The sequence below is a fragment of the Neophocaena asiaeorientalis genome, unplaced genomic scaffold, assembly GCF_003031525.2.
Source record: "Neophocaena asiaeorientalis asiaeorientalis breed wild unplaced genomic scaffold, Neophocaena_asiaeorientalis_V1.1 scaffold110, whole genome shotgun sequence".
NCBI lineage: Eukaryota > Metazoa > Chordata > Mammalia > Artiodactyla > Phocoenidae > Neophocaena > Neophocaena asiaeorientalis.
This window is the reverse complement of record NW_020175053.1, coordinates 2,312,010-2,324,425: the sequence shown is the minus strand read 5'-3', so window position 1 is coordinate 2,324,425 and position 12,416 is coordinate 2,312,010. Positions and strand designations below refer to the sequence as shown.

The window sequence follows — 12,416 nt, the reverse complement described above, 5'->3', positions numbered from 1 at the left end:
CCGTGCCCATGGGTGAATCGTGCGGGTCCAGAGACGTATTGCAATGCCAGCAACAGTTCTGTACAGAACAGAAAAATCTGGCTACCCTTGATTTAGGAAGAACACAAATCAAGTTTTGACAGGGTTTAAATTCAGATCAGACCCATCCCAACCAGATTGTCTGTTTTACCCCCACAAGAGGAACGAAGAATAATAAATAAATAGACACAGAGAGGTCGGCCTTCAGTGGAATGCAGGTATCACGCAATTTGGGCTTCATGGAAGGCCCTGTTGCCAAGAAACCCATCACTTTCCATTTCCCATATGCGAAACCCATTCAAGAGTATTTAAAACGATTGGGATTGACATATACACATTACTATATATAAAATAGATGACGGATGAGAACCTACTATATAGCACAGGGAACTCTACTCAATACTGTGTATGGCCTATATGGGAAAAGAATCTAAAAAGGAGTGGATATATGTATATGTATAATTGATTCACTTTGCTGTACACCTGAAACTAACACAACATTGTAAATCAACTGTACTCCAATAAAAATTAAAAATAAAACAAGTCACTCCTGTGTCACATTTAGCAAACATGGTGAATTAATACTCCAAAACCAATATTAACCTAAATCTAGTGAGATTTAGACTAGGCCAGGTAGGACAGCATGTGTTGCTACATAAAGCATGTTAAAGATGGTCTCAGGGTATACGGTAAGAGACAACACGGAACATTAACTTGTAGTTAATGGAACATTCCCCAAGGCCATCCAAGCATGTGGCAAAGGCAGGAGAGAGCTACACAAATACATCTGTTCTAGGGCAGCAGTACGACCACCATCGCAAAGAATAGGAGATGCACAAAAATGTACACCACCATAGGCTGAGCATAAATTCACTCTCTCACAGGCCACAGAGCAATGGAAGGTGAAGTGACTTGAAGAAGATGAAAAGTATGGCCCATCTCTCACGTCACTGTAAGTAGGATAGACAAGGTAGCTATAACTGTGTTTATCAAATCCCAAGTAGAACAAAAATGCATTTTAATGTAACACATAATCGAAGTTCTTATTACAGTCACAGAAAAGGTTCTAACTAGGCATATATGGAACAAATATATACCTCTCTACGAATATAAAATGTACCCCCCCTTACTAGTTTAAAAGAATAGTTCATTATTTTAAAAAACCCTCCAATTTCTTATCTCACTCATTATTCTTGACAAACAGAAGGCTGTCTGTTGATGGGATGGCTGTACCATCCTGATGCAGCACTTATATGCATATACTTGAACTCTCTGGAAACACAGCATTACCCCCTGCTCCAGGAGGCAAGATTTCCACAAGTCAGAAAGATAAAACGTTTTTAAACTTCGAGAATTATTCATTGAAAACCAATGCAATTGCTTAAAGTCTCAAAGGGGTTTACAAAGAATCCCATAAACTAAGTATACACCATACAACATTATCAGAGTAATTACAAAGGTGCAATCACACATGCTACAATATGGATGAACCTTGAAGACGTTATGCTAAGTGACTAAGTCAGGCACAAAAGGACAAATTCTGAACGATTCCACTTACATGAGGGACCTCGAGCCGTCAAGCTCATAGAGACAGAAAGTAGATCGGGGATTGCCAGGGGGGAAGTGGGGAGAAGGGGTATGGAGTTTCAGTTTTGCAAAATGAAAAAGTCTTAGAGATTGATTGAGTGTACGGAACGCTACTGAACTGTACATTTAGAAATGGTTAAGAAGGTAAATTTTATGTTAGGTTATTTTAGCACGATTAGAAATAAAAAATAATCTAATAAAAAAAATCCTACCTTTCCATTCTCTATCTCTTTCTCTATTTCTCTTCACAGCATTTATTGTATTATATATGTGTGTGCATGTAATATACATATATTTATATATACAAGCACGTACATATATTTTTTTATTTATTGCCTGTACAATTCCTCCCTCCAATACCCCCAAATATATCCGCTCTGAAGGCCAGATCTCGTCTTGTTGCTCTGCCCTTAGGGCCTGGAACAGTGCCTTACAAATATGGGTGCTTAATAAATTTCTTATGCATAGAATTTTTAAACAGTGCAATCATTCTTTTTTCAAATGTTTTTAGTTATATTAATTCTAAAGAACACATTTCAGTTCAGCTTCTTCTCACTCTCACCAATCCTAATTGTTAAGTCATTAGTTTACCATCGTCCTGTTTTAACCCCTGGTGCCAGTTATTAGCAAGCCACTTAGCCACAGTTAAACAATGCCCAGGATACATAAAAAGCGATATCCCCAAATAAGCACTTAAAAAGTCCACTGTGAAAATCAAGCTAACAGCATCACCCATTTCCCTTTTTCAAGTAGCTACCAGTTAATGACCTGTGATATACAGGCTGCACATAGTTATAAGGATATAAGATATAATAGAAAACACAAACTAAATTGCATTTTGCTTCACTGGATACTGAAATAATTTCAGCTCTCTGAGGTTTCCCAGCTATAGCTGAAATGCAAAGTTGAAAAATAAGTAGATATGTGTATAAATCTTCAAAGTAGCTCCTGACTATAACCATTTTTAATATCCCATGTCGGCAGGGCCTTTTCTCATGTGTAAAATACCTTTACAGATAATGTCTAACCCGATCTTCAAAAACACCTTTGATATTATCAGGGCAGGTGTCGAGGGCTCCTATCTGGAGAATCAGAGAAGCCAAGTGATTTGATCAGGGTCACACGTGCAAAAGAGCCTGTGCATATATCTTAAAATAATTTTCAGAAGCATAAGAAGCAAGAGGTCTGCAGTGTGCTCCCGTACGATTCTTGAAAGAAATATGACCAGGTGATGAGATTGCATCTACAAGCGATCTACGCATCTACACATGAAAATCAATTCCAGGGCACAGAGATGGGTCATAAACAGTGATCTTTCCATTTCAATGCATGAAACGAAATATGGTTTCGTGGGTGTCACCACAGCGTGACAGGACAGGCCCCATGGGTGCAGCACCGAAATGAAAACAGCTTGTCCAAAAGAAACAGATTTGATAGAAAAAGAATCAGAGAATGGCGTCTGGCATGGATGCAATGCCCAACTGCAGGGGATTCTCTGAATCCAAATATAAAACTGTATCCCTCCGATTTTCGATTTACCAGATAAGTAATCTCAGGCAACAAAATCAGGTTGCCAACATCGAATTCTTTTGAATGAAAATGTTAAAAGATAATTTTTTTTTCGCCACAGGCAGTTAACTTGTATTAACTACTTGTGACGTGTAAGATTCTGTCCTAGGCATCTTACATACACATTAGCTCCTTCAGGCTTCACAGCCACACTAGGAGATACACTATTATTACCACCCTTGCTTCATAGATAAGACAAGAGAAACTCAGAAAAGGTACGAAGTCTTCCCAAGGTCACATGTCTAGCTCCGTGCAGAGCCAGGACTCAAACGCAGGCAGCCTGGTACCAGAGCCCAAATTCTCAACTGCTGACTCCAGCTGTAGTATCCTCAGGCACCGGCATCTCATGAAAGTGATATTTTAGCATAAAACCAGGCTGGAAGCTCAGAATAAGAGTCAGTCTTTCAAATTTAACCTGTTTAGCTGTATGAAAAACTCAGTGGTTTTCCCCCCGTTTGCTCAGATTTTTGCAAACGTCATCACAGACCTCCACTGCCCAGCAGAGCACTCGATACGCATGATTAGGGAGAATTTGGAAAAGGATAAAATAAAAGTGAACTCCGAGACGTTCAGGGTAGAAATATACACTGGATCATTTCATTAGAAAGAGAACATAAGACTCTTCATGTTGAAGAGGCCTTCAGGTTCAGCCAGCTCAATACTCTCACGAGTATAGAATCTCCTGCAATGCCAGGTTCTGCCTGAACCCACCAGTCACTGGAAACTCATTATGCATGACTTAGCTCTTGTCAAATCTGCACAGACACCCTGCTCGTCCCCACTCTCTTTCTCAATTCTTCCATCATTCCTCAGTGGTTGAGCAAAGTTCCAGAACATTTCCTATCCTGGGTGCTTTCCCTTGAGCACAGTCTATTCTGTGCTTTCTCTCTTAAAATGTGGGGACCAGAAGTAAGTGTGACAATATTAGGGAGGCTTCCCAGCACTGGTAGAAAAAGACTATCACCACCTACAACATAGGCTTTGCTTTCTTAATGCAACCTACACTTACATTAGGGTTTTTTGTTTGTTCGTTTTTTGTTTTTGTTTTCTGGAAGGGGTGGTGAGGCAACAGCATTACAGAGTGACTAACAGAATATGGACCGTACTGTAGATGCATATATATTTAAACCTAATTCTCAATCTCTTTTTTATATGTGCTGCTGCTAAATTTTATTACTCTAATTCCAGACACATACTCTTGGCCTTTTAAACCACACGGGATGGATGCCCAATTATTCCTACTACCTGTCACCCTATTAGATTCATCCACTGTTCATGCCTGGCCAAGGCCGTTTTCCGTCTTCCATCTGCTTTGCAGAGCGCTCGGTGTCTCTCTCAGGTTTTGAGATCCGTGACTCGCTCTTGCTGAACCCTAAACACTCGTGAATCATCTGAGGAAGAGGCCGGGACTGTTAGCACATTTTTCAGTCTACAGTGTGTAGCATGCACCTTACCCCTTTTCATTCCGTCCTGCATACCACGATTTCACACGGCTCACCTAAGCAGTCAACAAGCTCTCCTGCAGATTTTCTCAAAAGTCTCAGTTCAACAAAGGGTGAAACTGTATTTCTTCTGACAGTAAAAGGCTCATTCAACTTCCCTTTCCTCACCCACCCAGCACCTCCCCCTCTCATTTCTAGCTTTGACCCGCTCACCTAACATATTTCTATTTCCTAAGATTGACTTGTTCGACCACAGCTTTTTCAAAAATGCTCAATCCCCGTGCAGGACAGGTATGCAACAGTGTCCACGGCAGGTTACAAATGGTAAGAGGAAAAAGCCTGCTTTCTCATCAGGCTTCCTTGCTTAAGTGAGATTAAACCTCTAAGGCACAGGGCTGGCATGCAGATATCCATTCAGGATTGGTTTTAATGTTTTAAAAAAGGACTGCCATTCTACTATGAAAGTGTCTGCATTTACACACCATGCAGCCAGAACAAAAAGCCTTCTTGAAAACAGATATGCACGCCTTATATTTAGGGGAAATGTAGACAATAATCATGTTGATACCTGAAATGTACAGGCATGAAACCAGGAGAAAAGACAAAAGAACAGAACTGAAAACAACAGGTAGGTGGGGTTGTAGTGACCAGAATGACAGATTGGGTCCTTTCTCCAGCCTAGACAATGGGATTCTAACCTTCTTTTGGAGAGGAAGGAAGACGATCTAGCACCATGCCCCCAAACAGGATTCCTCAAAATAACGCTGAGTGAAAGAACGCAAACTTATTGCTCACAGATGCGGGGAGGACCGCAGGGGCTTCTATTTCCCTGCTCCTAGTAAGGGGGTCACAGTATTGGCCCCAGAGACTTCAAGAGGCAGTTATAAAATAAATAACAGATTTGAAGGCAATTCTTATATTGTAAAGTGATAGATACAGGGTTACACAGCTATTGTTTGCATTACGACAGATGATAGATTATTTCAAAAAAGGCAGGGAAATTTTATTCAGTGAAAGAGAGATGAGATGACATGGTACAGAGAAGTGAGTAAGAGAAAGTGTTGTCAAACTCCTTTCTCCTTGGACCGCCCATGGCGGCTGTGGGAATCACCACAGTTCTTAGACCAGAGGCTCTGTGCTGAGCGTGATGTGACCATGGGGGCGTGGGACATGGGAAACAGACCTGGGTGGACAAGGCAGGCCCAACAGCACATACCCCAAGAAGAGAAAGGGTCCTGTTCCCTCTTCTAACAAAAATAGTTTTACAAAAATAATTTTTTTCCATGAGCTTTGGGCTTTTCGAAACTATACAGTCCAAATTATGAAGAAAGAATGAAGCAGTTACCATTGTTAAGGTTTAATCATTTCTCCTACCAGACAGGGTTAGACTGCGCTCTGAGTACTTTTAAATCTTAAGAGGAAACGAAACCTACTGATAAGTGTCCTCTTAAATAATGCCACCCGAAGAATCAATTATCTCCATAGAAATTTCTTGAGTCTCCTCACCTCAGCCCTCAATTCAGTGCAAGAATCTGTATTTAAATGATGAAAGAACACTTCAGTATCCCAACCTGTCACTTCTCTCTACTTCCGACCCAAGAGCAGCCAGACAGAAACAGCACTCAAACCTCTAACGGGCTCTTTCTTTAGGGTCTGATTTTTATAAGACTTTGCATTTCTCTCTCCATCAACCCACAGAGCGGGCTCTGCACAGTCAATTAGAACTTTATCATCTAAGAATTTAAAGCCGGCGTGCAGTCCACAAATCACCCTGGCTTATTTTACAAATGGGCCCCATGTCATTGGCAAGCAGCCCCTCCATTCAATATCCGTCCATAAAAACACAGCTTTAAAGCTATCGCTAAGATGGAATCTAGCCTTCCAAAGGCCCTCGAGGCTACAAGCACATCAACAGGGAACATAAAAACAAAGGGACCCAGATGAGAGGCGTTGACCTATGAGCAGACATCATTAAAGCAAACAGTTTCTGTCAACTTTGGGATGATTCCCGTATGAATTAGGTGATACTCCTAGGAAGGTGTAAATTAAGAACGGAGGAAAAGGGGGCGGAGGCCTCCTGAGAGATACCAAGCCTTGAGGTTTGAAGTCCACAGGCTATTGGGTTGCTGTCCACAGGTGAAGGGACCTTTTGTACCCAGACAGGGTCCCAGCAGAGCTGAGGGAAGTGTGAGCCACCTGCACGGAGGTTGCAGGTCAAAACCCAGAAGACACTGACAAGTGGTCCCAGCATCCCCGGACTCACCAGCACACTTGGTTCTGGTTCTGAGAGCGGGTCCAGGAGAACCGGTGCCACCCTCCCCTGGCCGGGTGAGAAGCACGCTGATCTCATACTCTGTGTCCGGGTCGAGATGCCCGATCTTGTAGCTCGTGGAGTCCACTGGCTGCCGGTCGCTCCAGCTCCCGCTGGCGGTGCAGTATTCCACCTCCCGGGCCACGATGGGCCCATCGCCATTGATGGAGTTGGCGTTGAGTTGGATCCACAGGTAGGTGGCCCCCACGGAGGCCAGCTGAGGGGGCGCGATGGGGACAGGGGGCTCTGAAAGGCAAACAGGAGGCCATCCTTCAGACACTTGAGAAGAGCTAAATGCACATCAATTACTAAAACAGAGAAGACATTAACATTTCAGCAATGAACTGACGAGAATGGTTTTGCTCAGGTTAATACGAAAAAGCATACTGAGGGAGGTTTGCATAGCATTCACATCTGTGAAATAAGCCATCTTTAAAACCGAAGCCTCCTCAGGTAGGTACATCCCCAGTTTGTTTTAGGACGCAATTCATTTTTCTCGAACAGCTACGTAGGCACCAAAGGATTTTTTTGTACTAAAAGTGACTTGTAAAAACTCTCTCAAGTAGTAGTAATTAAGCTCTAGAAGTCTCTCCATTGTCAAGAGTTAAAAAAACAAACAAAAAATAACCGAGTGTCTTCAAAATCACCCAAGGTATTAGTTATATCATTAAATTCAGTCTCCTTATATTTGTATTCCAAAGATATCATCACTTGAAAAACACGGACGAAATCATAGTTTATCTCATCATAAATGCATTGCCAGGATGACTCATTTTCCCCCCAAAAGCTATCCCAATGGACTCGTTCTGCTCCAGGAGCAGTGAGCACTTGGGGTGATAAAGTCCAGCACTTCCACTGTTCAGGGATCTTGCAGTAATGAGTCTTGTTAAAGCAGTGAATAGAAAGAAAAGCTCTAAAGCAAAGCACAAGTCATGCCCAGCTTGATAAAACTCTAAGCAATCAATGTCAAACGCTCTTTACAACCCAGGAAGGTCTCTCTCATTGCTGAAAACCTGAGACTGACTTCTTCTGGATCTTTGTCTGAGACAGGAGACAGAGGCAATCTTGTTTTCCACAGTGTATCAGGTGCCAGGTGAATGGATCTCCAGGCACCAAATAAAGGCATTCCACGTGCCAGTGTCACTGTGAGTGGCACCACACATGACATTAGGGAAGGAGATAACTGTATGAAATAATGTATTTCTATTTAATGCATCTCCATCGGAGAAAATGTTGGCCCCTAAGATGATACCAGGTAGATCCCTAGACCATCAAGAAACCAGCAACGCAAGTTCCTTTTGTTGGGTTGGGGCATCTTTGTTCTTTAACGTATTCAACGTGTGCTAAGTCATACTGACTTTTAAAATAGCTGGGGAAATCTCATGAGACTGAGGCTAAATGAGACACTTAAAAGATGAATTTTATTTGGGGGACCATAAATTTAGTGCAAATTTACTAAAATATTGTTCCTATTATTTATAAACTACAACTTTGTGCTAGCTCTTTGTTTGTTTAGATAGTTTTGATTCAACTCATAATCCATTTGGAGTTTATTTTTGTGTATGGTGTTAGGGAGTGTTCTAATTTTATTCTTTTACATGGAGCTGTCCAGTTTTCCCAGCACCACTTATTGAAGAGGCTGTCTTTTCTCCATTGTATACTCTTGCCTCCTTTATCAAAGATAAGGTGACCATAAGTGCATGGGTTTATCTCTGGGCTTTCTATCCTGTTCCATTGATCTATATTTCTGTTTTTGTGCCAGAACCATACTGTCTGGATTACTGTAACTTGTTACTTATAATAACTTGGTTATTTAGTAATGTATTGTTTATCCTCCATGTGTTTGTGTTTTTTATGTTGTTTTCCCTGTAATTAGTTTCTAATCTCATAGCATTGTGGTCAGAAAAGATGCTTGATATGATTTCAATTTTCTTAAATTTACCAAGGCTTGATCTGCGACCCATGATGTGATCTATCCCGGAGGAACGCACTATCCTGGAGGAACGTTCCATGTGCACTTGAGAAGAAAGTGTAATCTGCTGTTTTTGAATGGAATATTTAATTAAATATCAATTAAATCTATCTCGTGTATTGCATCATTTAAAGCTTGCGTTTCCTTATTAATTTTCTGTTTGGATGATCTGTCCATTGGATTAAGTGAGGTGTTAAAGTCCCCCACTAATATTGCATTACTGTCAATTTCCTCTTCCATAGCTGTTAGCAGTTGCCTTATGTATTGAGGTGCTCCTATGTTGGGTGCATATATATTTATAATTGTTATATCTTCTTCTTGGATTGATCCTTTGATCATTATGTTGTGTCCCTCCTTATCTCTTTTAACAGTCCTTATTTAAAGTCTATTTTATCTGATACGAGTATTGCTACTCCAGCTTTCTTTTGATTTCCATTTGCATGGAATATCTTTTTCCATCCCCTCACTGTCCGTCTGTATGTGTCCCTAGGTCTGAAGTGGGTCTCTTGTAGACAGCATATATATGGGTCTTGTTTTTGTATCCATTCAGTGAGCCTGTGTCATTTGGTTGGAGCGTTTAATCAACTCACGTTTAAGGTAAGTATCTATATGTATGTTCCTATTACCATTTTCTTAATTGTTTTGGGTTTGTTTTTGTAGGTCCTTTTCTTCTCTTGTGCTTCCCACTTAGAGAAGTTCCTTTAGCATTTGTTGTACAGCTGGTTTGGTGGTGCTGAATTCTCTTAGCTTTTGCTTGTCTGTAAAGCTTTTGATTTCTCCGTCGAATCTGAATGAGATCCTTGCTGGGAGAGTAATTCTGGTTGTAGTTTCTTCTCTTTCATCACTTTAAGTATATCATGCCACTCCCTTCTGGCTTGTAGAGTTTCTGCTGAGAAATCAGCGTTAACCTTATGGGAGTTCCCTTGTATGTGATTTGTCGTTTTTCCCTTGCTGCTTTCAATAATTTTCCGTCTTTAATTTTTGCCAATTCGATTACTATGTGTCTCAGCCTGTTTCTCCTTGGGTTTCTCCTGCCTGGGACTCTCTGCGCTTCCTGGACTTGGGTGGCTATTTCCTTTCCCGTGTTAGGGAAGTTTTCAACTATAATCTCTTCAGATATTTTCTCTGGTCCTTTCTCTCTCTCTTCTCCTTCTCGGACCCCTATAACGTGAATGTTGTTGTGTTTAATGTTGTCCCAGAGGTCTCCTAGGCTGTCTTCATTTCTTTTCATTCTTTTTACTTTACCCTGTTCTGCAGCAGTGAATTCTACCATTTTGTCTGCGGCGGCAGGCGGACTCTCAACCACTGTGCCACCAGGGAAGCCCTCTAGTGTATTCTTCATTTCAGTTACTGTATTGTTCATCTCTGTTTGTTTGTTCTTTAATTCTTCTAGGTCTTTGTTAAACATTTCTTGCATCTTCTCGATCTTTGCCTCCATTCTTTTTCCAAGCTCCTGGATCATCTTCTCATTATTCTGAATTCTTTTTCTGGAAGGCTGCCTATCTCCACTTCATTTAGTTTCTTTTCTGGGGTTTTATCTTGTTCCTTCATCTGGTACATAGCCCTCTGCCTTTTCATCTTGTCTATCTTTCTGTGAATGTGGTTTTTGTTCCACAGGCTTCAGGAATGTAGTTCTTGCTTCTGCTGTCTGCCCTCTGGTGGATGAGGCTATCTAAGAGGCTTGTGCAAGTTTCCTGATGGGAGGGACTGGTGGTGGGTAGAGCTGGCTGTTGCTCTGGTGGGCAGAACTCAGTAAAACTTTAATCCACTTGTCTGCTGATGGGTGGTGCTGGGTTCCCTCCCTGTTGGTTGTCTGGCCTGAGGCGACCCAACACTGGAGCCCACCTGGCTCTCTGGTGGGACGAATGGCGGACTCTGGGAGGTTCTCACACCAAGGATTATTTCCCAGAACTTCTGCTGCCAGTGTCCTTGTCCCCATGGTGAGCCACAGCCACCCCCCACCTCTGCAGGAGACCCTCCAACACTAGCAGGTAGGTCTGGTTCAGTCTCCCCTGGGGTCACTGCTCCTTCCCTGGGTCCCGATGCACACACTACTTTGTGTGTGCCCTCCGAGAGTGGAGTCTCTGTTTCCTCCACTCCTGTCGAAGTCCTGCAGTCAAATCCCGCTAGCCTTCAAAGTCTGATTCTCTAGGAATTCCTCCTCCCGTTGCCGGACCCCCAGGTTGGGAAGCCTGACGTGGGGCTCAGAACCTTCACTCCAGTGGGTGGACTTCTGTGGTATAAGTGTTCTCCAGTTTGTGAGTCACCCACCCAGCAGTTACGGGGTTTGATTTTACTGTGATTGCACCCCTCCTACCGTCTCACTGTGGCTTCTCCTTTGTCTTTGGATGTGGGGTGTCTTTTCGGTGAGTTCCAGTGTCTTCCTGCTGGCAATTGTTCAGCAGTTAGTTGTGATTCAGGTGCTCTTGGAAGAGGGAGTGAGAGCACGTCCTTCTACTCCGCCATCTTGAACCAATCTCAATATTTAAATTTTGAATAAATTTTCTCAAAGGGAAAGAAGGAAGGAACTCAATCTATACTAAGTGATAAAAAGCAATTTAAAATATTTAATCCAAGTGAAAGGGCATGATAAAAATAATTCTAAATCAAGCCAGCAAAGAAACAATTTATATACCTATAGATACATATCATATACATAATTGATATATATATATGAATTCCTAATATATGTCTCCTATAATTAAATATGATATTGGCATATATGTATATATACATGAATTGCGGAGATTACATGAAATATCTTTATGTCTTTGATTACCAAAAGCAGTGGTAGGCATAAAACAGACAAGAATGATAGTTTAAAATGACCTGGGCTTCATTTGTGGGCCAGCATCAAATCAGGGAATGGCCTTAAGGAAGTTATAAACTCTTTGGACCTAAGTTTTTCCCATTTTGAAAAAATTAGCACTCTAAACACATGCATATAAAAAGTATTCAATCATACAGGTGGCCTAAACATGCCATTATATATTTTATAGTAATTGTGTCAATGCAGTGCTTTATTTAATTAGTAGAATCCAGCATGTTATCTCATTTTGAAAAATCAAATACATGCAAAATATGGCCATAAAAGTTATAAATGGAGGAAAAGTCAAACTCCAGTTTTGAGCCATATCTGCAAGCCAATTGTCACCAGCTGTGGCAGGGTGCAGAGAGGCAAAGGGTGCCCGGACATTTCATCACCATGACCCAAGATCCCTCCACGCTGTCGTAAGGCAGGAAAACGTGTGGCAGAAATGTGAGTAAGGACCCACTCAGCCTCTGTGCTTATGTGTGCTGTGGCAGACTAGAAATTTCTGACTTGCTTAGAACTCCCAACGAATTAACTTTCCCACAGAGGCAATTTTTAAAGAGGTGACTAGATTTCTATCGTACTGATTACAAAGCACCATGCCTCATGGGGCACGGGCACAGTTAAGCACTGTAGCAACCAGAAATCAGAGAACAGAACACAGTCACAAAGAACGGGACCAAGATGAAAACTAAGTAACAGTGA

General features: G+C 41.7%; 1 protein-coding gene across 3 annotated transcripts in view; it reads right to left on the bottom strand.

Annotated features, from left to right (window-relative positions):
- The window catches only part of PTPRM (protein tyrosine phosphatase receptor type M), a 743,754-nt gene that overhangs the window by 404,864 nt on the left and 326,474 nt on the right, over positions 1-12,416 (bottom strand). For all 3 annotated transcript variants that reach the window (XM_024763901.1, XM_024763902.1, XM_024763903.1), the window contains one exon: positions 6,880-7,173. In XM_024763901.1, coding sequence (XP_024619669.1) covers positions 6,880-7,173 — 294 coding nt within the window. The remainder of the gene's footprint in view (positions 1-6,879; positions 7,174-12,416) is intronic.